We start from the raw sequence: 25,915 nt of genomic DNA on the forward strand, positions 1-25,915 counted from the left end.
ACTGTTTTTCCACTGGTTATCAAGACAAAATCGTTTTGTTTCCCTCTTCCTTTTACATATATCTCATTATTTTTTTAACTAGATTTGTTAAGTGGTTTTCTGTTAAGATCAGCAATCCTAAACTATCACATAAGTGGGAAACATTAGCACTCTTCTGTAATGTAACAGCACAAATTATTTACCACGTAATGATATTCAATATAATTATGTATTGTTGAACAATTATAATTGAACGCTATATTTACATTGTTTGCATGTCCTCTGCAGAATATGCAGAGCATATTATATATATAACATAAATAGCCCTAAAAGGTTTTAGTTTCCGAGAGCAGATGGCCTGTTTTCATGTGTAATAGCAGAATGAGGAAGTCTTACAAGTATTACTTTTGATGTAAAGTTGACCAAAAATATTTTTTTTAATGAGGAAGGGATGCTCAAAGGAGCTTTGAGGGTGCTCCACAGATACCCAAAACCAGTTAAAAATTGGTTGTAGTTGGCAATGAGTTGCACCATGTATACTTAAAGTACTCAGCGGAAGGTCTGATTTTGGAGTGTGTGTTAAATAAGAGTAAGATGGGCTTTTGATTTTTGCTCTCATTAATTCATGTTAGAAAATTCTTGTAATTTATTACTCCTAGTCTGATCTTCCTTCAGCATTTTATGAAATATTTCACACAGTTACAGCTAAAATGACATTGAAATGGTAGTGAGACTTATAACAATTTGGTTTTTCCAAAGCACTAAACTTAAAAGTGCTATTGTAGTTATGCTTTTGCATGTAATTTCTTCAGAGGATGATAAAATGAAGAGAGAATTAGATTCAAAATGCTTCAGCACAATTCAGGAATTAGTTTCTTAATTTAGTATTTTATAAATAGTACATTATCAATAAGGGACTGAAAATAGTATTGCAGAGATCTAATTTTCTAAAATGATTGATATGAGTAATATCAATTAAGACTACTTCTGCAATTGAGGTATAATTTTATGTGCTGTTATAAATATAAATAAAGATGTAAACAGTGTCAATAACCAGACCTTGTCCTAAGAGTTGTCCAAGGCTTACCTTGTGTCATTCAAGTAGAACTCAAGGCTTAGCTTGTGTCATTCAAGTGGAACTCAGAATTACAGATTCAACTTCTAAGTCAATTGCTTGAGTAATCAGTTTGGTATTATATAACTGGAAACATGCAAAGCATTTTAATTTCTTCAAGAATTATGTTGTGAGCAATTTGTTTTGTAAGAGAAGACCTACAAAAAGCATATGCCATTATTATTACCCAGAATCCAATAAAAGATAGTTTTAAAAATTATTACCATATGTGTGTAGGAGTTGCTTTGTACTGTAAAGTTATTTTAGATACCAGAATAATTTGTTTCATACTTTGAGTTCCTTACTGTTAAAGTGTCCCCTTAGATTTGTTATTACTCTGACTATTGTGTGATATATAGTAAAAAAATAGTTTACAATAAAAGAAATTTAACAAGTAATTGAAATTCCAGATTGTGTGCAAAATGTGCCAAATGAAGTAATGGTATTTGCAGGAATATTGTATGACTGCAGTAGCTGTAGGGAAACTACTAATATGCTTCCCCTCCCCTTGCTGTCTTTAACCACAGTTATAAAAGCTTGAGAGAATAAAGCAGTCTTGACTGGCTGACAAACATTCCAATAGAGAAATTAATGTATTATAAATCACATGTTATAATGGTTACCCAAATTTTTCTTGTTGTTTCTATTGATGTACAAATTCATGGACAACTTTAACAAGGAAAGATTACTGAAAAAGGCTGTTTCATTTTTGTATTATGTTTCATGTTGAACAATCTTCTTAGAACCCAGCAAAAAGTAACTGAAGCAAAGGAAAAGTGTCATTTGTAATGCTGCTTGCTTAAACCAGTGCTTTTGTCTTTGAGCTAGTGCGGACTTAAAGGATGTCATGACTAACAGGAAAGTTGGTTGAAATGAGTTTATTTTAAGACGGAGGTTTTGAATGTGCATTCTGTAATGCTGACATAAACTCAGAAGTAAGAAAAGTGTAATTCATATAGGAGAATCACCTCACGGGTCGGAGTTAATTTTGTTTGGTGGTCTGATTATCTGCAGATGACTGCCAACTTAAAGATATGTAGGAAGGACTGTATTTACAAACCAGTTTTGAATCTATTATACTGTAGTAGTATATCTTCAAAGATTTATTGCTAACAGTGTAGCTATGTTTTTTTTTCCTGCCCTTTGATTTACATTCAGATGTTCTCACAGATCTTTCCTTCTTAGCTTAACTGGAAAGAAATTTTAAGATGGTCCAAAGCCATTGCTGGAGAATTTTCCAAATTGTCTCATTTTCAGGTGTCAGTTTTCTTTCCTTGGTTGTGGAACAAGCTCATGATGCAGTTTCTGTTGTCCCATTTTAATTTTTTTATTTATTAGTAACTTCATTGTTTGCTTAACTAAATAGCAAAGTTTGTTTGCTACCAAATACACTGGGGCAGTGTATTTGATAGTATGGTAGCATCTGCTTCAACAATATCCCTTTTTTAAAGACTTACTGTGCCCATGGCCAGTGTAGCAAAAGTCTTTGCAAACACTTGGCAAGCATTAAAGTAACCCTATACATTAGGTGTTATTTGCATAACCTTACCAAGACCCAAGTATTCACAATAGTCTGTCTCCTTGCTTTGTCGGTATACGGATCTCAAGGTCAGCCCAATGTATTTATTCCATGTGCCATCCAGAATTCTGTGAATGTTGCACAGATATGTGTTCTACAGAGTTTTTTGGACATAAGGAAACTGGGATGAGCGGTTCTGCATGTAAGCCCAACAGGCTCAGTCCTGTGCAAGAAAATCAACTACAGTCAGCAACAAATATTCAAGCAGCCAGAGAAACCAGGACTCTTGCTTAGTTCTTCTTGCTCTCACTTTGACTTGAGAGTTTACAATTTGTCAGAAATAATGGATGCAACCCTCAAGCTTACAGGTCACAAATAGGCCATCACATTCACTGGACTGTTGCTAACAGGTACTGGATATTTAAAATGAAAATCGGTATTGTCTTCTACTTTCTTTTCTTAAAGTATTTGTTGGGAGAGGCTTGGCATATCCAGCCTTATGGTGCTCACAAACACAGCTTGCTATTACAGTTTTCTTAGTTTTTGTAGTGAATGCTAATATATGTTAAAAATTGCCGCGGTAGCTAGAAGCTTTTCTGTGGCAATAGGAGCAGTAGTCCGAAAAGACAAGACTGTTTCCGTTTAAGATGAGCTTATGTAATAGATAAGGACAACAGTGTGTTTTGATCCCTGGTGTGTGTGTTCTGTTCCAGAAGGCAGCTCAGATTTGTGTGTTCCACCTGCAGCGAAGGACTAACTGGAGATACCTGTTGTCCAAAAAAAACCCCTAACCATTCATTCACAGGTCAACCAGCAGATTTATTTCATTCACTGAGTAAAAATCACTTTCTGTAGGAAGAGAAAGCTCAAACTTACCTGTGCAAATACTTATTTGTATAGTGGCCAGTGGGGTCTTAATTTCTGTATGCAGTTATAATATAACTGTACAGAGTTCAGATGATCTCTGTTGCAGCATAGTTTTTCCAGAGTATTTGATTGTAGTTTTGAAACCAACACTGGATTGTGGCCTTAGTGTTCTGTAAAAGAGCATTTTGGCCTGTCCCATTGGGCCATCAGTTATCCAAATTAATCTGTGATACCTGTTTGCCTTCATAATTGCTATTACCCTGGAAAAATTTGGAATAAGATTTCTTGTCTGTGTGTACTGGAGCGATGCTACAAGACAATATAGGAAACCAGAAAGAATTTTATCTTTTTATATAGCTACCTGTTTTTTAATGAGGATTGTACCAGAGGAGGTGCTTGAAAGGTATCAGCATATGTAAGTTAAAATAATTTTTGTTAATTCTTTATGAATTATAGCTTGAACACATATAAGTTAAATGTTTTACATAGGTTTAATTAGTGGGATAGTGAATTAGGCTTTCTGATAAAAATTGAGATTTATATCTAAGAAATTTGTCTTGGCTTTATATGACAATCGTATTTGTTTAAAAGGTAGTGCTTGCTATGAGATATTCTAAGTATGGAATAAGAGCAAATTACTGTCATGAACGTGTCACCTCATGATTATGAAAATAAATACATGATCTTTTGAAAAAGCTATGAAAGCTTTTAATTTTTTTAATAAAAAATAAATGGAAAGTTCTCTGTCTCATAACTTTTGCTGTTAACATCGGCATCTGTGCTAGTCTTTCTTTACTGTTTAGTTCCTCTTCTGTATAGAGGTAACCTTCAAATTAAGCAAAATGTTGGCAGTACTCCCTGTTGTTAAATTGTTATTTAACAAAATATGTTAAATTTTGTTATGTTAACAAAATAAATTGTTAAATAGTTTCCTAAATCTTGCATTTGCACGGTACATGATCAGATAAACAAAATGAGTGAGATTCTTATAGGAATAAGTTCAATTAAGTACTGTTCCCTCGAGAGAAGAGAGACTATAGTGTAGCTAATAAAACACTCATTTGTATCGATACAGAGTGGTGTAAGGGGAATGTTCTAAATCCATGTGGCTTCCTTTCAGAAAGATACTGTGGGGAAGAGGTAGCCAGGATTTGAACTGAGCACAGTAGTTGCAGTAGCAGCCAAAGAATGGATATGGGGAGCTACTGATACCATCAAAGTCCTACTGCTGTCTTCACTGTGAACGTATTCTATCCATTTGTGATTTCTTCTAATGCATCCTTTCCCTTCCCTTACTTGATGTTCCATTTAGCTAATTACTCTTCCTGCATACCAACCTAAAGTATCCATACTTCAAAAAACTTAAGTAACAATTTGTGAATAAAAATGTTACAATTGTACTGTCTACTCAGCTTGTTTGCTCTGATCCTTTCTTTCACTTGTCTTGATTATACAGATTCTGAGATATTTGGGTGATGTTTTAGTCATCTGTCTAGCACAGATTGGTTTTTAGGTGTGATTGCAATAACTAGGAGTAATATTAATAAACATATCTGAATTAAAGAATAAATATTGTTGTTTTCGTTTGGTCAAAGAATCTCAGTAAAAACAGGAAGTTCTATTATATTTGTAGATGGGATGATAGAAGCAGTATAAATTCAACGTTATTGCTGCTGTGATTCTTCCCCATTTCTCAATGAGCTCTATTTTTTTTAATGCAGAGACTTGAAGGGTGTTATAGTCACTCTCAGTGATGATGGGCATCTTCAGTGTTCCTACCTTGGAACTGATCCTTCACTCTTCCAGGCTCCTAAGGTTGATTCTAGGGAAATAAACTATGAAGAACTTGATGCTGAAATGAAAAAGCTTCAGAAAATCATCAAGGAAGCCACAAAAACACAAGGTATGCTTCTCTCTTTCCTGTAGTTGTATGTACTTCTAACCACCTGACTTTCCTTTTAACACTTTGAAAATAAACTAAAATATTTTATACTTAAACCATAATTAAATTTCATGTAGGAAATGTAGCTTTTAATAAAGTTTAGATTTTAATAAAAAAATGTACAAGCAAAATCCTAGACTGTAAGGCCCTTGGGTACAAAGCTTTTTCTTTGTATTTTTGTAATGCCTGTTGGAAATTTCAAGATATTTATGTCAGGTTGCAGATAATTCTTACTAGGGCAAGGGTCAGAGAAAAAACTGACAGTGCGTGTACTACCCAAAGGCAATAAAATGAGCTTTACAGCAACAGTCTGATGTACTTAAGCTTCAAAGAGAGAAAAAGTATTGTCAAATTAAGTTGTATTATTACAAATGGCTTCTTAAGTCATGCAATTAACAAAGAATTACTTTTGTTAAAACAACTTTTCTGTTGCTTTCAAAAGTGATTGTATTTGAAGAATATGGTGAGAGATATCCAACCCCAAATGACTGATCCTGATAAATTCTGGAATTTACATGCATTGCTAATAACTTGCATTGCTTTGGTCAAGGGTGGGACATAATTTCTAGAGAGTTCCTTCAAAGTTTGTGTTTTCATAACTGAGTGTTTAAACAGTGTATCTGACTTGCACAGGGAATTGGAAGCATGTGATTTTACAGGAAACTATGGAAAAATCTTAAATTAATAGAAAGAACCAATTAAAATCTTTTCCTGATGATAGTTAGCATGAGATTAAAATACGCTAAAGAAATAGGCGTGGCTTTCTGTGTGAAAAAGTGAAAAAGCTGACAGCTGAAATCCTTAGAAAATAAGAAATATGTATCTGCAATAGTGAGCTTGATTCTACAAATCCAAGATTTCTTTTTTTTTGTAATTGCATATAACTTTGTCCATTATTGTGATCGACTAATATGAGCTTTTTAATGTTACAAATCCAGTAATTGGTTATTTAAACATATAGATGTGGGTAAATTCCATTGATTTTTGAAGGCAGCCCTTCTTTATAAGTGTTTGACAATTTTGTCTGGCCATCATAACCAAAGGAAAGAAAAGCATGATGGTAAGAATAAATCCTTTCGAAGTGAATTGATTTCGGTTTGTTAGTTTTAACATACTGTGTGGAAGATAGAGAGCGAAAGGAAATGTAGCTGTCCTTTAGAGCTTTTCTAATTACTGTCATGGTATGATTGACAAGTTTACTGTGAATATTGTTGGTCTTTTCCCCATTCTATCCTTTTCTTAATTCTTTTTCTTCCTCAATCTTTCTAAACTGATCTAAGGTGTTACAGTGGTGTTTTCAGATGAGTTTTTATGAATGCTCTTTTCATTGTGGAGATGCTCTCATGATGTTGTGTTTGGCTTTAACTGGACGTGAAACTTGTGAGAAAACCTTTTTTACAACAAAATATTTTACTTAGGAAAAATGCCTTTCAATTTTGCATCTTTTGCTTTGCTTTATTTTGGCTTTATTTCTTAGAACTTTAGCTAAAGTCTTAAAAACACTGCTAATCATCTCTGGTTGAATACAAAACACTTCTGAACATTGGTCACCATGAAGTTAATCACAAGTATGATCTTTAAAATGAGCCATTGACTCGTCTGTCTTTTGGATTCACATTTGTGCAGTAAGAGCTTGTGTTGTTTTGAAAATATCTACCCTTATATGGAAGTAATTTTTCTTGTTTCATTTTGAATTCCAAACATGGAAGGTATTTAGAATTAGATCATCATATAAAAAAAACCTCCTTAGAGTAGTTGTTTCCATAAATGTCTTGTATTTCTGTCCAGTGCTGACCATTAAACTGTTGAACTTAAGCTGTTTTATACATTTTGAAGAATAAGGATTTACATTATAAACCGAGGAAATATTTTAAAATCTTAACTGTTATACTAACTTAAATCTAATGTTACTTGCATCAGTCTGGATGACATAAGTGATTAAACATAGGTGTTTTGGCTCAGTTTAATAGTAACGAAAAGCTGATGCTTATATGTAAACGTTGGTTGTGATATCTGTCCTATTTCTAGTAGAAAAATGACTGTATGACAGAGGTTGCATCATAGTTTGCTTGAAGAAGTAACCTGAAGAGAAATGGTTAGGAAGGGATGGAAAAGGAAGATATTTTCTTATCTGTACAAGTGGAATGGATTGTGCTGAGCTATGTGTGATTGGCAGAACCAGTTGTGTGCAATTGCGGCAGTATGAAACAGGCCTAAGCTTCTTTAGTAGGTGGTATTGGAAGAACATATTTTTCTATTAAAGGGAAGCATTTCTTTCTGAGCAGGAGGAAATAAACACCTATTTTCTGTCTTCATCAAAATATTTTCCCTTGATCCTCTTGTTAGAAAGAGATAATGTGCTGCCTACTAGTTCTGGGTCACTTGCATGACCCTATGTGTAATGAAACTCTTGCAGCTTTCTGAATGTGCTCATGCTCTCAATTATTCAATTAATGGTGCAATTTAACACATTACCTTACATTAAGTCTACTGTTTGCTACTTCAGGAACTTTACATTTCCTGTTTGGATTTCTTTTTCTAATATATTTCAGAAAAACACAAATACCTTAGAGCTTGTTTCTGGGCTCTTAAGAGCAGATTATGTGATCCCTCATGGTTTTTAAGTGCCTAGCTTTTAATCTTTACATTTTTTTTATGTATGTGAATCTGCATCAGGTTTTATATCATGAATGTGAATGATTTTGTAGCATTCTTTGCCTTGTATGTTGACAGTCCTGGAAATCATCAGGTAAATGTATTGTAACCAAGCCCCATATAATGTTCTGTACATAAAACTTCCATATTCCTTCTTATGAAAAGGAACTTCTAAAATCTATATTAATTTTAGTCTATTAGGCACTTTGTGTCTCACATCAAATTATTTAGATGAAAAATCCATGAGATGTGTGGTGTGTATTTTGGAAATAGTTGTTTATTGTAGGTATATTAGTATATGCATGTGAGGACAAAAGTTTAAAAATTCCTTACAGTCTCTGAACATAATGGATAGTAGGTATAAAATCTTGTTACAGAATGCGTCTAAACCCCAAGTTTAGGTTGTCTGTAGAATTTTATAAAATTGGGACATCTCTTTCATCAAAAATCATATGCATTGTAATTTTTTTCCTTTACACTAGTACGTGTAATGATGTAAGTCTGAAACTTGATGCTGTTGAAATTGTATTATTTTTTGAAATGTGAACTGCATGTTTCTTAAAGAAGAGCTGATTTACTTTTTATTTTTCTTTCAGATATTTTGCCCAAATCTGAAAAACACAGAGATGTAATTGTCACAGCAGAAGTTTCACCAGATCTGGATGCAGAATCAGTATGTACCTGTATAAAAAAGAAATTACTCTGAAAACATTGGTTTCATACATAAGTAAATAATGCTTGATCATGGATAGTGACTACTACATATTTATATTTGTGGGACTGAGCTTCTGCATAGCCCCCATTTTTCCATCAATTAAAATGCACTTTTGTTAATGATTTTAACTAGAATTATGAAAATCATTTAGTATCGTCTGCTGGGGACATTTAGGTTCTTGGCTAAGCAAACATAAGTGAGCAAGAACTTAGGATCTGGAATAGCTTTGTAGAGGTTAGAATTTGTAATGGTGAGCAGTTAATAATGGGGTGGCAACAGCCAAGTGTTACGCTGTGTATCTTTTAAAGATAGAATAGGGGAACCACTGAAACATGCATTGTAACAAATGGTCTCTCTCTGGTAAGGCATCATTGAATATTCTCTGATGTGGCAGCCTAAATTCATCTTGTATATACATGTAGTTTGTGAAAATTAAGATTCAAGAGAGCTTATATTGTCTCTTAAAACTTTTCACTTAAACATTGCAGAACATACTAATTGTACTAGAACATGTATAATTAGTCATTTCTGGCCACAAATTTCTGCAAAAGTGATTTTCAGGGCTACTTACTGTTTAAAAAAATACACAAGGACCTGTTTTTTAATACTTTTACATATATATTTGATGTATTTATTTAAATTCTGTTATGATTACTGCTGCTACCTCTACTACTATTACTCTTTGATAAAGACACCTCTCTGTAATTTATGCTAGTGTCCTAGCACTTGTCTGCTGAAAAAAGGATGGTGTGACACAGTCTTGGCTAGCTGCAATAGTCTGCTCAGAACACTTCAGAACTGTTAGGTCCACAGAATGCTCTAATGCTGCTGTGCTTATTCGCTCAACCTTCCAGATGCAAATGGCCTGTTTCTTATATAGGTAACTCAATATATCAATAAAACCACAGCCTTGAATCTTTATTTCCCAAGGCTGTCCATATATTTTAGCTTCCTGTGTGGTCAGCTTTTCTGGCAGTTCTGTCAGTAGCCATCTAGAAAGGAAAAATCTGATGGGATGGTTCATGGGGAAGGATCAATACAGCAAATGTGAGAACAATTTTAGGGCTTCTGCAGTGATCTTGCAAACTACAGGCTTGCAGATATGACTTCTGCACAGTTCGAAATAATGATGTGTGTGGTAAAAGCAAAGAGGATATAGATATATTAAAATGGATTAGATAAGCAAGTGGAGGACCACTATGGTTATTTAACACCCACCACCTCCTGTGTATGGCCTCTGATCCACAAAGTGCAGTTGATTTCTGGAAGTTGAGTATGGTAAGGATCAATCTCTTTGCACCCCTGCTATTGCTTCAGGATCAACCACTGCTCACCAGAGACAGTGGGCATGACAAGCCAGTATGAAAGTAACTATCTGATTTTTATCTGAAGAAGATATACAATGTACAAATGAAAGTCTTATTTCTAGAACCTAGAATGCCTACCAGCTTCCTGACTGCTTAGGAACTTTGCAGGTGTGGACTGGCATGGTGGGGCGAAAAGGAGGGTGGGTAAAGGGCATCAGATTGTTCTTAGTTTACTCTTTTTATCATGAGAAGTTATAAGTTCAAGTCAGTAATTCGGTATTATAGTAGAAGTGAAGTCTTTAAAATAAAAAAAACCTAAACGAGCAGAAATGTTTTCTGAAACTGTAGGGACTTGCCTGTTTCAAAATGAAAAGTAAGCATAAAATATGATAGTAAAATAGACTGCAAGATCAAGATGAATTTTGAGTTAGATGGAATTGCCTATTGAAATAGAAATTAGCAGTAGCAAGATGTTTACTACAATTTTCTTTTGAATTTCAAAATACATTTTGGATTTTAAGATACTGTATGATGATTTCATGGTACGTACTATGGTGTGTATGTAACACATTGCCAGATTGGAAGTCGCCTTTCCCTACTGAATAACAGAAGGTATTTTCAGAATTTAAGTAAATACACAGAGGAAAGTAGTGTGCCAAACAAAACAGTTTTGAAATATTCATATATACATCAGAGTGTATTAGTTTCTTATATACACAGCATTCATGACCTTTTGCTATCCCTTTTGCAGGCAATTTCAAACAGAGGCTTTACATTTTCAGAAGGAACTCAGAAATGTATTTTGTGTATTTTAATCTGTCACAGGAATGATAAGTCCTTTACCATTAATTCCCTGTTTACCAAGTTGATGGTAGGAATGTAATATTGGATTTATTGTGTTCAGTCATTCATGTGTAATATTGAATTTGCTCTGTTTTCATCTTTTTCTTCACAGCAAGCCATTGACAGTGAGGTAAAAGCAGAGTCAGTACCATCAGTCACAGTAAAGGTACTGTGCCTAACTCAAACAGTAGCATTCAAATAGTGGTGGCAAATTTTAACAAACCTGTTACTTAGTGTCTTTCACTTAGATCATGAAAATGAGTAAAATTTGAAATGCAACACGTAGTTAATTCTTGTTCTTCTTAGTATGAGAAGGTGTCATTCTAACAAGCCTTCTGCTGAAGTTAGAAAGTAATTGGAGTTTCATTTTTGATAGGCTTATCAAGAAGCAGACACAAAAACATTATTAGGATGGAATGAAGTTGTTTTTGAAGTTACAAGAATATTTTTTCCAACACTTTTCGAAGGCAATGTTTGGTTACTTGAAATGTGAATTTTGTTATCTTTAGCTGCCTTTTTAGTTGTCAATATGCAGAAATGGACTTTCTTTTGTAAAGACTTTCATAGTTTTTGCTACTGAAAAGAAAATCTAGGAAAATCTAGTTTGAAAATTGACATTATTTCAGTCCTCCATGAGAGCTGCTGCCTGTAACTGATCCTAAAGAAAGTATGTATGAGTGCTGGCACGTGCATGTGTATGCCAGTGTATTTCTTAGTATTGCCAAAAAAGGGTCATGATTTTTATTTCTGGGTTTGGGAGGATCTTCTAGGAATATCAGTGGAGCCTTATTTTTGAGAACCTTGCAAGTTCTCCCTCTGTCTTGAGTGAAAAGTTCAGAGAGTAGTTGGACTGTTTATTGAACCAATTCCTTTACACTAATGTGGTTTAGTTGTACTTGGTCCAACATCTTTTTCTGCATTTTTTAAATGCTAAAACGATATAGTATAATATCCTAATCCTGGTAAAGTCTGTGATAGTTTTCCTCAAAGAAGTTCAGATGAACAGTATTGGACTTTCAGTAAGGCTATTTGTGAATATAAGGGTACCTTAAAATGTGTAACGTAAATTTAAATTACCTCCAGAAAGGTACGACTTTATCAGCCTTTAATTTATGTTGGAGCCAGTATATTGTGTGAGTTATTACAGAGAAAAGTATTGTGATTATAATTATCAAATTTGATTTTTGGAGAGTGGTAATTTCAGTATTGAGAACACAGGTAACTCCCATTGCTCTCCATCATCTGCTCATTATTGCTATTGTAAGGCCAATGGCAAACACTGTTTAAAATGAGCATGGATGTGTTTATATATTTCATAAGCTTTTAAACCAGAAGACTTTAGAATTTCCCATTGTTTTCTTATTTATGAATCTTATACCTTTTAATGAAACAAAAATAGTAAATGTAGGGGTTATTGTGCATTCAGTTTTTTCCAGGATATTTTTTCCTGTGGTAATTTAATTTAACTGATCTTCATATGTCTCCATTCTAATTAATTGCAGTTGATGAAAAATTCCTTTTAATTAATGGATTCAACTCTTTAATATTTATGAAGTTATAAGCATTGGTTCTTATGTAAGTAAGAAACAGTTGTACGTTATGGTTGCATGTTATAACTTTTGGTAGACTAATTTGAACTTAACCACAGAATTTGGACAAATTGAGAACAATTCTGATAAATTTTAAAATTAAATATTTTCTTGATTTGTACAACTGCAACCAGTGCAAATGTATACCTTGCATGTCTTCTGCAAAGTAGGTATATGTTACTAATGAATATTATTTGGCCATTGTAATGGTGGTTGTTGTACCCGCAACATCTGCAGGCAATGCATTATGCTCCAAAAAAAGTCCAGAATTTGTCACACTTATTTTCATATTAAAAACCTAATTTTAAAATTTATTTTTGCACTAATGACAGGCCTATCAGAATAGTTAACAAAATTAGATACTTTTGGCAAAAGTTTCTGAGTAAGAGGGTTCTTCACTTCAGGCTCTTATGTGTGGCAGAAAGCTAAACATAATTGAGAAATGCACTGAAGTAACGTTTGCCAGTAACTTTAAATGTCACTGTCTTGATGACAAATTTTGAAGTGTGCAGCCTCATGTCTTCATGTTTTTAGCTCATTTAGCTGTTGATTCAGTCTTCATTGCTCATCTTACCGAGATTCTGCCTTCAGAAAACGGGGCAAAGTTTACCTCATGTATACGCAGAGGTAGACGTGATTCTTCCTTTCTAGCATTAATAGCGATGGATGTTCTGAGTGCCTATTTGCAGCCCAAATATATTGTTAAATCAAAATAAATGTTGATGTTAATTCTGTTAAACTTCCTATCACTTGACTCATTTTATAACTAATAACATTTTCCTAAACTGATTTAACCTGTCTGTAGTGAACTCCTTGGTAGAACAGCAATACAAAAGAGATAATAATAAATAGCAGGTACGATCTGTGTATATGCAGACCACATTCAGATCTCAGTCACTCCTGTACTTTCATTTTAGATTTGAATTAAGTACATTCTTTTGATAGCCAAGAAGTAACTGCCTACAACAGAAGCAACCAGGGCTACTCCAGGTTTATGGTTAGATCAGCTGTAGAGTTGTTGTGCTGGGTATCCTATAATGGAGTTTTAGAATTTTTTTGCCGTATAAAAACAAGTAGAACTTGACTCTGAAATTGTTCAGAAGACGATGCATTGCTTTTCGCAGTTAAAGGAAGTAATTTCTTTGGTTAGCTTTGTTTTTATTATTATTATTTTTTTTATTTCAGTCACCTGAAAGAGGCAACTTTTTATTATTTACAACAGAACAAATGCACATGACATCTGTCAAATTTTAACCTTTTCATTATGCTTTAGCATTAGTTTGTCTTGGGTTAAAATCACAAAGAACATGAGAAAACCCCTCAGGTTTTTGCAGCCTTTCATGTTACTATGTTCCATCATTGGCTGTAAGTAAATCAGAATTGTAAAAGAAAATACTGCTTTTGATGTTGAAATTTGAAGTTCTTAAATATTATTGCTGAATCGCTCTTTGCAATTTTTTCATATATTTTTGCTGGTTATGTTTGTTTTCTGCTATACAGAGATCAATTTGCTGCTTCTGTTAAATACTTCTTTATGTCACTTGATTTAGATAACAATACAGAGCAGAGTGACTGCGCAGAAACCAAACCTGGCAGTATGTGTACAAGCTCCATTAGCAGTGACCTGTGACCAGTTCGTCTTTGATGATTTAGGTAAACTATTATAGTACCATTACAGCTATTGTATCATATTACTTTTTCTGAGGATGTTTGAAAGATACAGTCCAGCCTCCATCAAGTGGATTGTTGTTGATATATGGCAGTTAAAGCAATTACAAATTTGCCTTGCCTGCACGCTGCAGCTTCTAATTACTGCTTGGTGGAGGAAGATAGAGTAGAAAGGAAGGTTGCTTCCTTGATTGCAGTATGATGCATGGCAGGTGAGGAGAGGCAGGGTGGCAGCTTCATGATGGAGTAATGGCTGCAGGTGGGATTGCTTTGAAGACTAAAGGGAGCTGAAGCCCAGAGAATTGTTTCCTGCTGCCTCAGTTGGGCCTGCAGATCATTTCTGTCCTGCAATATGCGGTAATGATCCCCATTGAAACTGGGCTTTACTGGCTGCTGCTCTCATCTGAAAGGACAGTTCTTACTTTTTCTCAACATCTGACAGGAGCAAAGTGTTGATGGCTTTGTAAAATATTAAAATCACAATATAAAAGTGCTCTTTTTTTGATATTTGTGTTCAGTGTGCTGAATTGCTTTACTGGTTATGCTTCAAGATAGTTACAAGCTGGGGGAGAGCATTTTGCCTTTTACAAATTACAGAACTAAAGAAAGCATGTCCAGTGATTTGATAAAGGTGAACTGATGGAAACAACTATCATAATTTAGTAGAGTATTTCCCAAAGTGCTAGAAAGTATGTTGCTTTCATTTGGATGCTCCTATCACTAGATTTAATTTTGTATTGTTTTTAGAACCAGATTCATCTGAAACTGTGATGCTGTCTGTCTTTTTGAAGGGGAATTGTTCTCCATCAGAACTCGAAGGAAATTGTTTGGTTTCATACAATAGGCCAACAGGTAAGTCACTGGAGATTTCAGATTGATTTGCCTTTTTTGAGGTCTTTTTCTTTATAAGTTTCTTATAGATGCTCATTTGCTATATATCAAAGGCAGTGGTAATTAAAGAAGTGATGTGTATTAGTCTGGTGGTCAGTTTTAGTTAATATTTTATGTAGCATCATTAAGTTATGTAATTGGTCTTACAGAGGTAAAATCATATGCTTGTGGTTTGGGAAGCAGCTGTACAAGCTTTCCCATCCTGTCCTATCAATTCGCTTCTGTTCTGCTCTTTAAATGACAGGTATAGGAGAAGTTAATTACATCTTTATGACTATTCAGCCTTCTGGGCTGCCAAGAAATTTGACAGTAACTGCCTCCCCATAGAGGAGGAGATCTGAATAAATACTGGGAGTGATTATTCCTCACATCCCTTTTGACAGTTGAACACACTCATTCTAAACAAATAAACTAACACAAAGGAACAGAAACTGAGTAATTCTTTTTTATAATAACTTAATGACCCTAGTGATAGAATATATAAATTTACCCTGCTATCCATAGCTGAAGACTGATTAGCTGAGTTTTCTATGCACAGCCTTGTGAATGTGTCAGGCTACTGAGAAACTGTATTTAGGCAGGGGTTCCATGTTAAGTTATGCGGCATAAACCAATTTAAGTTGTCTGTTTTTCATGTCTCACTGCTTGGCTTTGCTCTTGCACCTCCTCGCCTGTTGTGCTCACACAATCAGCAGTTATTTCTCAGCCAGATATGCTGTTTTGGTTCACTGTGCAAAGACAGAGTTGTGCTGGCACAGATGGAAGGGTGACATGGAGTAGACTGGCATCAAAGAAATGCACGTGGAGTTAGGGCTTCTGTGAAGGGTGGGGATCTTGAGTACCTTATCCTACGTAGACACTTTTATTTCATTTACTTCACTTCTCACTTGAAATATTGTGCTTATAAAGATAGTATAGACTATGTGAGGACTGAAATGTTTATTTCTAGACAAAACTGAAACGTATGTTTTTAAAGAACTTGATCTTACCCTCTTTAGACAAGACTTGCAGATATGTGCAGAAGGTGGGAGAGAAAAGGATGCTTCTCCCTTTTCCTTGAGATCCTGCACAAACAGCTTGTACAAACTTCACTCCCCCTGTATTGTGACTCTGCTTGTTCCTTGTGAATGAGAAGCTGTACCTTCATAAGTTTCCGACTTACGGTTGGGTTTAGACAGGTTTTGTGGTATGACTGTGTAGGTAGTACACTACTGAATATCTCAGATCCTCTGATTTTGAAAGCTTGCTTTTTGTTCTTGCTTCTGTGATTTTGCTTTGCAAGACCAGAGTATCAAAATTAAAGGGTATTTCTCACTGGCAAATGAATGTATTATATCTTTCAGGTGATACTAGTTTAAAACTTAAACTTGCGCTTATATTTTAGATATTATGTTGGGTTTTGTGAGCATTTGGTTAAGGAAGTAAAGGAATCTTGAATCTTAAGTATGTTTGTTTATGTGCAATTCCCTAGAAGACATGAAGTTTAACAGAACTGGGGAACTGCAGAAGAAATTTTAAAAACTTAGCTTTAATGGTAGAATTTGAAAGACTTCTAAATAAAGGAGCATAATTAAGATCCTGCTAAAGTTTTGGATATTCAATTAAATTGTTAAGCTGGGATAATTCTATTCAATTACATACAAATACTAGTGTTACTTGTACAAGGCAATAAAATCCTTAAGTGTAATATACTAGTAAGCAAAAATTATGTGCTTTTCTGGCTTCATTTTCTTGGAGTAGGGACTTTTTCCTCTTGTTTTTAAGAAACCCATATTTGTGGACCACTTAGTCTTCAGTGTGTCTCTGTGGGTTTCATACAGCTGAAGGTTAAGGAGTCAGTCAGCTGGATGGGATTGTACTATTGATGAATGTAGCCTCATGTCTGTTTTTTGGCTAGTATTATGTCTTTATGTATTGTCTACTTAACAAATGTGGCTTAAGTTCTTTAAAACCTCTTACTACATTACCTTTTTTCCTTATTTGAGTAGCATCTCATGTATTCTTTTTTTTTCTTTTTTCTTTTGTCCCATTGCTGATTACATGGTAGAGCTCAATCCTGAAGGTGAGTGAATGGAAAACATGCAAAGTTTGAATGGTTTCATGAATGACAGCATATGCTGAATAAAACAGATTTGGAAGGGAGCTGTTATTTCACCTGTTATTTCTATAAGTTCTTATCATCCTTGGTTTGATTCTACGATGGTGTGAATATTTGAAAAAATGGAAAGAAAATGGGGCTTAGACATAAGAAGACAATTACCATGGGAAAAATAGAAAGTAATAAAGACATTTCTTGGTGACGTGTGTTACACTTTCTCATATGTAACAGGAATTTTGTAAAGTATTAAGAACCTTGTACTTTGAGACTGGAAATGGAAAACGCAGTTGTATGTTTTTTCTTTACCATAGTTTTAGCTTCCCCCCCACTCCCAAGTTTCAGCTTAGGCAGCTAAATTATAGCTTTTTTGGTGCAACTGAAATATTAAGGATTTATAGCTAATACTATGCTCTGTGGACTGAGTAGCTCTGAGAATGATGTCACTTAATCTCTCTTCATTTCAATTCCTATTGGAAACATCTTATTTGAGGCTAAAGGGTTGCTTTCTAAGAATACCAGCAACACAAAACATAGCTGGGGTTCTGGTAGATATGATACTGGGAAAAGGTACAATTTAAAAGACAAAACAGGACTGGAAAGTTAGTTTATATATAGGTAGACTAAAAAGAGAGAAGGGTGGTTTTGCAATGTAGTTGTGTACATCTGTTGAAAAGATAGAGTCCTTTAGGAGATATTTTACTGACTTTAAAAATATATATTAAGTACAAATTCCCTCATGTTTTGTGGAGGGGAAACAAGTTGCTTTTCATAGATTTAGAGATCAACTGAAAGGGTTATTTCAGTTTTTTAGGAAAACAGAAGTTATACATACAGATGTATGTATATTTGAGTCTTGTTTTTTAATACTTACACTCTTATGAGCGTACCAAGTGAAGTAAAAAAGTATGTAACTCTGTTAATGGTTCCCTTCCTTTTCTGGTTTCTGGATATTTCAGGGGACCTTGAGGTGCCATGCAGGAAATACATGCTTGAACCATCTCAATAAAATACTACTCTTGGCCAGAGCAGCTGTCACCATGTGGCAGATTTCTGCTATGTATATATATATATGTATGTATATACTATACAACATAATTTAAAAAATTATTTAAAAATAAATATATAAATAAATTATATAAAAATAAATGTACATGTTTTGAAAGGGTAACATTCTAAAAATGAAGATTTGGATTTCCTAATCAACATGGAAATCTGATACTGAAGGAAATATTGTGGAGCATAGTAAAATTTGTGGAATTTTCTGGGACAAAATTTATTTGGGTTGCAGTGAGGTGCATTGGACTAGTTAAATTCAGGGTCATCAATACCAGAAAAAGCATAAATTATCTGAATATTTAACATCCTAAATTTGAGAATTGAGCTTTAATGTTTTTATCATGTACATCAGTGTTATGTTTCAAATATTAAGATGAATGCTTAAGTAATTTGGAAGTGAAATTGTACCTACAGTGCATGTAACTTGTATTAGTTTTCTCAGGTGAGTGCATAGTATGCCTTTAGTATTAACTTATTAGAGAATGTTACAAAACTTCTGTTGTGTTTCAGATTAGAATCTGTTTTTTTCCACATTTTTTCCTATATTACAGTGCTAAAATTGTATATTGTGCAGTGTGTCACAACTCTAGATGAAGTCAGATGTATTATTAGACAACAACAAAGGACTGAGGAAGTTCTTGCTCCCGCACTTTGCTACTGCTTTGTGTTTCTTTACTACCATTTAAAATTCTGAAATATTCTAAAAGCTTTCCCAGCAAGAGTTTTTCACTGTAGTGATAAATATTGTTGGAACTCTTTGGTTTGGTTTTCTTACACATAGTTGTTTTGGACTCGTCAACTAGATTTGTCTCTCAGTCCCCTTCCAAAGCCAGATACTCTTTGGTTTAGTTTTAATTTGGCCTTTGTCTGAGATATTGAAAAATTATGCTTATGATGAGGCAGGCTGAGAGCAGCCTATCTAGGAACAGCTGGTTTGAAACAAGAAGAAAAACATCTTGTTTTAAATAGAAAAATATTTCAAAATCTTTTTGGCTAGTTTTGTCACTAATTTTTTCCTGTTGATGTCTCCATATCCAAGTTCAATAGTAAGATACTTGTGTTATTTTTTCAAGAGAATATTTTAATTTTCCCATCAGATGATGAAGATACAGTTGAAGTGAATCATTCAGGAAAGGTCATGGGTTTATTGTCAAGTATTTTTTCAGGAATTTTCCTTGGAAACCAGGGATATCCTAGTTTTGAGGACCAGTCTTAAGCTTTCCGCTTCTTTTACACTAATTCTGGTTTTTACAAACTGCTGCAGAATAGTTACTTGGAGGCATTAGCAGCCAGCCAAAGGAGCTAATGATTTGACAAGAGGTTTGAATCTAAGCTGTCTAGTAACATTTTTCCCCTAAGAGAAGTCTTAGAAATTTGGCTAATAACTTTCAACCCATACAGTTGAAAAACTTTACTTGAAAAGGTAAAAAATTTAAAGGTACTTCCAGTGGAAATTTTAACAAAAATTGAGAATTTTACATAGTTTTTGTTTTAACATGTTCCTTAATTAAAATATTAAAAATATCTTGTTATACCTCTTTGAGGAGAGCAATATGAAGTAATTTGTATTCAGAATATGGATATGAAAGATAAATCTGTATTCTTTCATTGTAGGAATACCGAAAGTTGCAGAGTGTAACTTCAGTCTGCCTTTGCGATTAATTTGCTTTCCAGCTCAACCTTCAAAAGCAGCAAACCACAAGATAACTATTGATACCAATAAACCTCCCATCAGTTTTGTCACCATTTTCCCAGGTAGGTTTTTACATATGTCTGTAATAGGAAATGTGTCAGGAACTCCAACAGGATTGTTTGTCTCCAGAAAGTAACGAGGTAGTTAACAAAGCTAATGTCAAAATGTTAAAAAAGTATACTTTGAAAGAAAAGATGGCATAATAATTCTGTAATAATCCACCTGGGCTAGTATATCTGTCTCTGGTAAAACTGCAGATTTCTTTAACATGGTGGGCATGATGATCTGAGTTTTTACGTATCCAGAAAAGCATTTTACATAAAATTGCACAAACGGTCTTGTAATGGGGAAAATGTGGGCTTTCATTAAAAAAAGAATAAACAGGGCAAAGCAAACATGGTAGATGTTGTGTGTAAGGGGGACAGTTGCTTTGGAAGAAAGATTTGTGGAGTTCTTGATATAGCAGTCTGGAGCTGATCTTATTTAATAATTTCATTAGCCTTCTTGGACCAGAAAGAAGACGTGTAACTTGGTGATATTTTCTGATGCGCAAACCTGAGCTACATTTTATATTCAGGAGAATACCAAAAAGGTACGAAGGAGGAATTAGGTGCCATTTAGGCCTGGAAAAAGAAGAATGAAACTGAGTACTCTGAAGTGTAATGTTATGAAAATAATTTCTGCTGTAATTATGTACTCATAATTTGGAAGAGAGAGAGGAGGTGGAAGGTTACCACAGGAATACTCTGTGGTACAATGTAGTACAATCATAAGCAAACAAATAAGAACTGAACATGCATTAGACAAAATTTTTCCATGCAGGAAATTAGTATCATGTTACTATGCACTGGCATACTGAGTGCTGGTTGCTGATATTAAATAAAAATTAATTCAAACTCAAAAGTGTAGAAAAAAGCTATGAACATTATCTAGGGATTTGAAGAGGAGAATTAAAAGAAAGTGACTCATTTAGCTTAATAAAACACAGGCAAAGAAAGGGAATACAGTTGACTTCAGTAAATATTTTGTGGCTGTATCATGGATCTAGATGATCATATTAGCACAAGAAGAAATGAATAAACAGGGTTTGTAAAGTGATTGTGAATAAGTTCAGTCTGGCAGTGATTAAGTTTCTAAACTTCAGAAGACTAAGGTTCTGGAACAGTTTTCTGAGTGCTGTACGGGCCAACAACTTTAATATGATATTTTTAAGCTGGAGCTGCATCTCTTTTTGAAAAGCTTATATAATACATTTGTCTAAGAGCAGTGGAGTAGGGATGGTTGGGGTTTTTGGTAGCACAATTTTCTTCATTTGGAGGCTAAAGATACCTTTTCTCTCAAATGGGTGTGCTGCGTAATACTTCAAACAGAAATGTTTTTTTCAAAGGTCTACATTTTTGGGTTTTAATCACAGTTTTCCATTACAGCTAAGCAATAATACTTTCAAAATAGAGCATTATATTTTATTTTTAATGTAGGGGTGCATTTTTGAAAATATAACGCAAATCATAGGCCTAATGTGTTCCAGAAGAAGGTATTAAAATCTTCTCATGTCTGTTCATCCAGTTTCCAGTGATGGGTGTGGATGGGGTGTGTGTGTACGTGAAGCATACTGTTTATGATATGATCTGTGAGAGAACTTTGGATTCTTGTTATACACAATAAAAATCGTATCTCTTCTACTCCCTGTTTTGCCTTATTTTTAGGGGAAAGTTGGGAGGAGAGGTGACATGGAATTATTTTTGAAATATGTTACTTAAATTGGGCCTTTTAACCTGGTATGATCCACTACGTGGAATGAAAAGAAAGGTGGGCATTTATGGGACTTTGCAGAGTAGCTACTTTTAGTAAGCTACAAGTTTATTGCATTCTGCTGAAAGCTGAAAAGAGAATGCACTAAAACATTTTCATGATAATTTCCACATAAATATCTGAATTAAAGATGGCCTTGCATCTGGTAAAAGGTGATAGTCTTTGGGCTGTACACTAATCACAGTTCTTTTTAGATGGTACAGACTGAACCTCTGAGAAATCTACCTTTTGTTTCCGGGCTGGGGTCGAACAGCAGTGTGTGGCTCAGCTTCCACCTCTGAATGAAGGGAGGGTATACCAAACTACTGCTGATGTTCTTTACTTCTGAGCCCTAAGAAGGGGAGTAGGCTCATTCAGATTGCCTTTCCTAAATTGCACGTGCAAAGGTTAATATTGTCCTGGCTATGGTTTGAGGTTTGTTAAATGGCAGCGTTGAATTATAGAAAACTATTTAACTTTCTCTTTCAGACTTTGTTGATCCGTCTGAGGATGACCAGACAAATGTTCTGGGATTTCAGTTTTTAACTGGTTCAAAAACCACTCTTCTTGCTTCAAAAACGTCACGTAAGTGCTGTTAGTATTAATGTAAAAGAAGTCTGATCATCGGTTAAAATATGTACAAAATGAGAATGTGGATTGTTACAAAGAAGGATAATCGCTACATGAGAATTAACACAGGAGTTTCAAAGCCTTAACTGACTGTTTCTTATCCCCTCTCAACTATCTAATTATGTTACTAGGACAGGCACAAAATTAGATAACTAACCACAAAAACCATACTCAAAATATAGTACACTACAGTGACAATTTTCTGAAGAAATTATATTTTCTTCAAGTTTTTAGCAATGTTTTTATTCATGAATTAATATGATTGTTATAATAATGGAAGAAATCCTCTTTTCCTCAAAGGTATTTCATTACCTGTTTTTAGAAGTAGTCATCTACTGGAAATTTTGAAAGGGTTTGAAAAGCAGGTTTCTAACTCTTCACTGACTTTCAGTAATCCTTGACATTAATTAGGCATCAGGCCCTACTCACTTGCTTCTCTACATCTAAGTGAATGCCTGTCTGTATCTTTAGATGCTTGTATATCTTTAAGTATAGGATTAGGGATTCAATATCCTTCATATTATGCTTACAGAATGTATGAACGTGCATGTTGATATGCTGTTATTTGGTCCAGTGTCTGTTGTATAAAGCAGTTTGTGAATTAAGTAGTCATGTTCCAACCACCTGTGAGTTTGTTCTCTTTTTAAAAAAGATTGGTTCTCTTTGTTTCAGAGAGTTTATGGTCTTGCTCTGTACAACTACTCAACTCACTGAACTCTTTCTTGGCATGTGCACTGGAACCAAATAAATTCAATTGTGTTTAGCGTTTTCCTTGCCAGCAGAGCACAAAGTCTTCATTTACTACAGCAGACAAATTGAAAAACTAGAATACCTATTGCACATTTCAGGGAGTTCAAATGGAACACTGTGTGAATGCTTTATGAAAACTGTTTTGAGTGAGATCAGAATCTAGTTTGTTGATGTGGAATTCTTTTGACACAAAAATAATCTGCCTCCCTGGTTTAAAAAATCAGTATTCATGATGGATTATATAAATATTGGTGGCTTCAGCTGTGAGCTATGAGGTAATATTTAGTATATTTTCTGGTGTAATCAAATGTGATAAAAACAGAAACAATCTGGAGAGTAACTTTCATTGTACCAAGAATCAATTTACACTTGTAAGGTTCAAAACAATTTGTATTAGTTTGTGTGTGCGTTATTTGCATGCTGGTTTATTGTTGGTTTGTTTTTAATATTTGTTTAAATAGTAGATCTTAAATAGTTTCAACTAACTAGATGTGCAATGATAGTCTCTGAAAGCTAAAGAATTTAAAGGATTAATAAATAACTTTTTTCTGGATTCCAATTTAAATCTTTCATTTGGACTTTGTTTTGTGTAGTTGCTAAATCTGATGCTGTGTAGGGGGCAAATTTGGGTTTATGTAATGAATGTATTTTAGCTTCTAGTGAAGCTGTAACTTGTAATTCCCTCACCCCAAACCCTCAAGCTTTTCCTCTCAGGTTTGTTTATTCGCTAGCTAGGAATGAAGCTTGCAGGCTTACTATAAACTTTCCCACACTGCTTTACTTGTGAAGATCACTTTACAAAGGAGATTCAAAATATCTGCTTCTTTTAGTGTGACTACTCATTTCTCATGTCTGGGAATCCTTACTTCAGAAAACAAATTTATTATTTGATGTCACCTTCTATGTTAGCCGCTTGTTATCAGCATCTGCTTCATGCATTGGATTGAGTTGGTTACAGAATTTCTTGGGAGGGGTGGGTGTTCACTTATTTGAAATGTTATCCAAGTAAAACTCATTTAAAAAAATAAAATTGTAAAAGGCCTGATACTGAAACATAATTCAGAATATTTTTATAAACAGAGAATATCCATCATATAAAAGCATTGTTTGGTAGAATTTCATGATACTAAAATGATTGTGCTTGAGGGGACAGATCTATGGAACTAATGAATGCAGATGAAATTGTGTTGTTTGGGAGGTCCTTATTCTTTTATGTAATTTAACATGGAGTCTATACTTAGTAAAAGTGCTCATGCAGCACTATCATTGTGGAAATGTTCTTCAAAAAGAAAATTGTATGCATACATAAATAGTGACTAGAATAATGATGTTTCAGAAAAAAAAAATAAGTTAATTGGGACCGACTGTCCTTATTTGTGGTTTTCCATGAAATAAGTTAATCTTGAATAATGGAAGAAAACCTCTTTTTCCATATCCCTTATCAAATGGACCTTAAATTCTGAATAAGAAGAACTGCATGTAGGAATGAAAGTCTCCAGGTTCAGTTGGGTTTTACTGCTGAAGCTGCAAATATGAATGACATCTGTTTTCGGAATTTTTATAAAATTGTATTAGTTAATCCATTTTGAACAGTGTAATTGAACATGTTACTTCAGCTTGTCAAGAGGACTGTTGCAAAGAAGCCCAGCCTGAAATTCATTTTGACAGTTAATACGTATTAAAAAGTAGCTTGCCTCATGTAGACTAAGGTTTTAATACGGGGTTTTTTTTGCTGAAATTTAACAGTCTTTTAATCGAGGTGTAAAGAAGGCTTGACTGCTAATTGTGGCTAGGTTTTTTTTCTGTTGCTGTGGGCTTCCTAGCTGAGAAATGAGCTGAGCCTTCTAGACTCCCTTAGATATAACCTACTGGCAGGGCAACAATTCTTAATGCAGACTCTGCTAGCTGGATACCTATTGTAGCATTAAAAGCCTTTGTAACTTATGTAACCTATTGGTGCTCCTCAATGTCTTGCTTATCAGTTTCAGAATTTTCTGAAAATCTATTGAAATTTCCTCTAACAGAGCTTATTTTTTAAAAAAAGCTAACACAACTACTATAAAAGCACAGGATGAGCAGAAGCACAGTTATTTCTTTAGGTTTTTTTATTGTATTTCTGTTTAAAGCATTTGTTTAGTACAACTAAAGATTCTCAGTTCTGTACAGTTTCTAAAGCTAATTTGTCTTTTTTGAGAGCTGAAAGATCATGTAAAGCAAATGACTGCAATTCTTTCTACTCAGGCTATGGTAAAATTAGATTATGTTTGTATTGACCAACATACTATGTATGGAAAGTAAATATGCATTTTGGAGGAAATTAATTTCATCCATTTTAAACTATTAATGTATTAGATATGTCAATTACAAATGGAATGACTGTTGATTTGTCCTGAAAACATCTGAGGTAATCTCCCTCAAGGAAAAATCACTTAAGGGAAAGCGTGATGATACACCAACCAAGTCCAGTCATTACGTTGAGAGTGTTTAAGAAATGGGTATTAGGTTGAATGTTATCTTTAGCAGATGGTGTTCCTTTCTTTAACAGGCATGTTTTTAAATAAAGCTTGCTTCTTTCCTGTTACATTGTAAACAGAATTTTTCATTCTCTATTCAGTGAAATACGTATCCTGGGAATAATGCCAGTGGTAATGTCAAACAATCTTGAATTACTAATGTTGAGAAAATTTTAAATAAGTATATTCAAGTTCTAAAGAATTCTGGTTAATTTGATTTACTGTGAACCTTGTTAACAAGGGCAAAAAAAAGAGAACTATTTTGTATCAAATAGCAGCAACTCCTTTTCCTCAT

The 25,915-nt window shown here is 34.2% G+C and overlaps 1 protein-coding gene across 2 annotated transcripts in view; it reads left to right on the forward strand.

Moving 5' to 3' along the window:
• The window catches only part of BBS9 (Bardet-Biedl syndrome 9), a 311,284-nt gene that overhangs the window by 52,870 nt on the left and 232,499 nt on the right, over nucleotides 1-25,915 (forward strand). For both annotated transcript variants that reach the window (XM_037382871.1, XM_037382872.1), the window contains 8 exons: nucleotides 5,201-5,382; nucleotides 8,673-8,749; nucleotides 11,054-11,107; nucleotides 14,081-14,183; nucleotides 14,946-15,050; nucleotides 17,137-17,151; nucleotides 19,858-19,998; nucleotides 22,217-22,312. In XM_037382871.1, coding sequence (XP_037238768.1) covers nucleotides 5,201-5,382; nucleotides 8,673-8,749; nucleotides 11,054-11,107; nucleotides 14,081-14,183; nucleotides 14,946-15,050; nucleotides 17,137-17,151; nucleotides 19,858-19,998; nucleotides 22,217-22,312 — 773 coding nt within the window. The remainder of the gene's footprint in view (nucleotides 1-5,200; nucleotides 5,383-8,672; nucleotides 8,750-11,053; nucleotides 11,108-14,080; nucleotides 14,184-14,945; nucleotides 15,051-17,136; nucleotides 17,152-19,857; nucleotides 19,999-22,216; nucleotides 22,313-25,915) is intronic.

Source organism: Falco rusticolus, chromosome 4 (genome assembly GCF_015220075.1).
Source record: "Falco rusticolus isolate bFalRus1 chromosome 4, bFalRus1.pri, whole genome shotgun sequence".
Taxonomy (NCBI): Eukaryota; Metazoa; Chordata; class Aves; order Falconiformes; family Falconidae; genus Falco; species Falco rusticolus.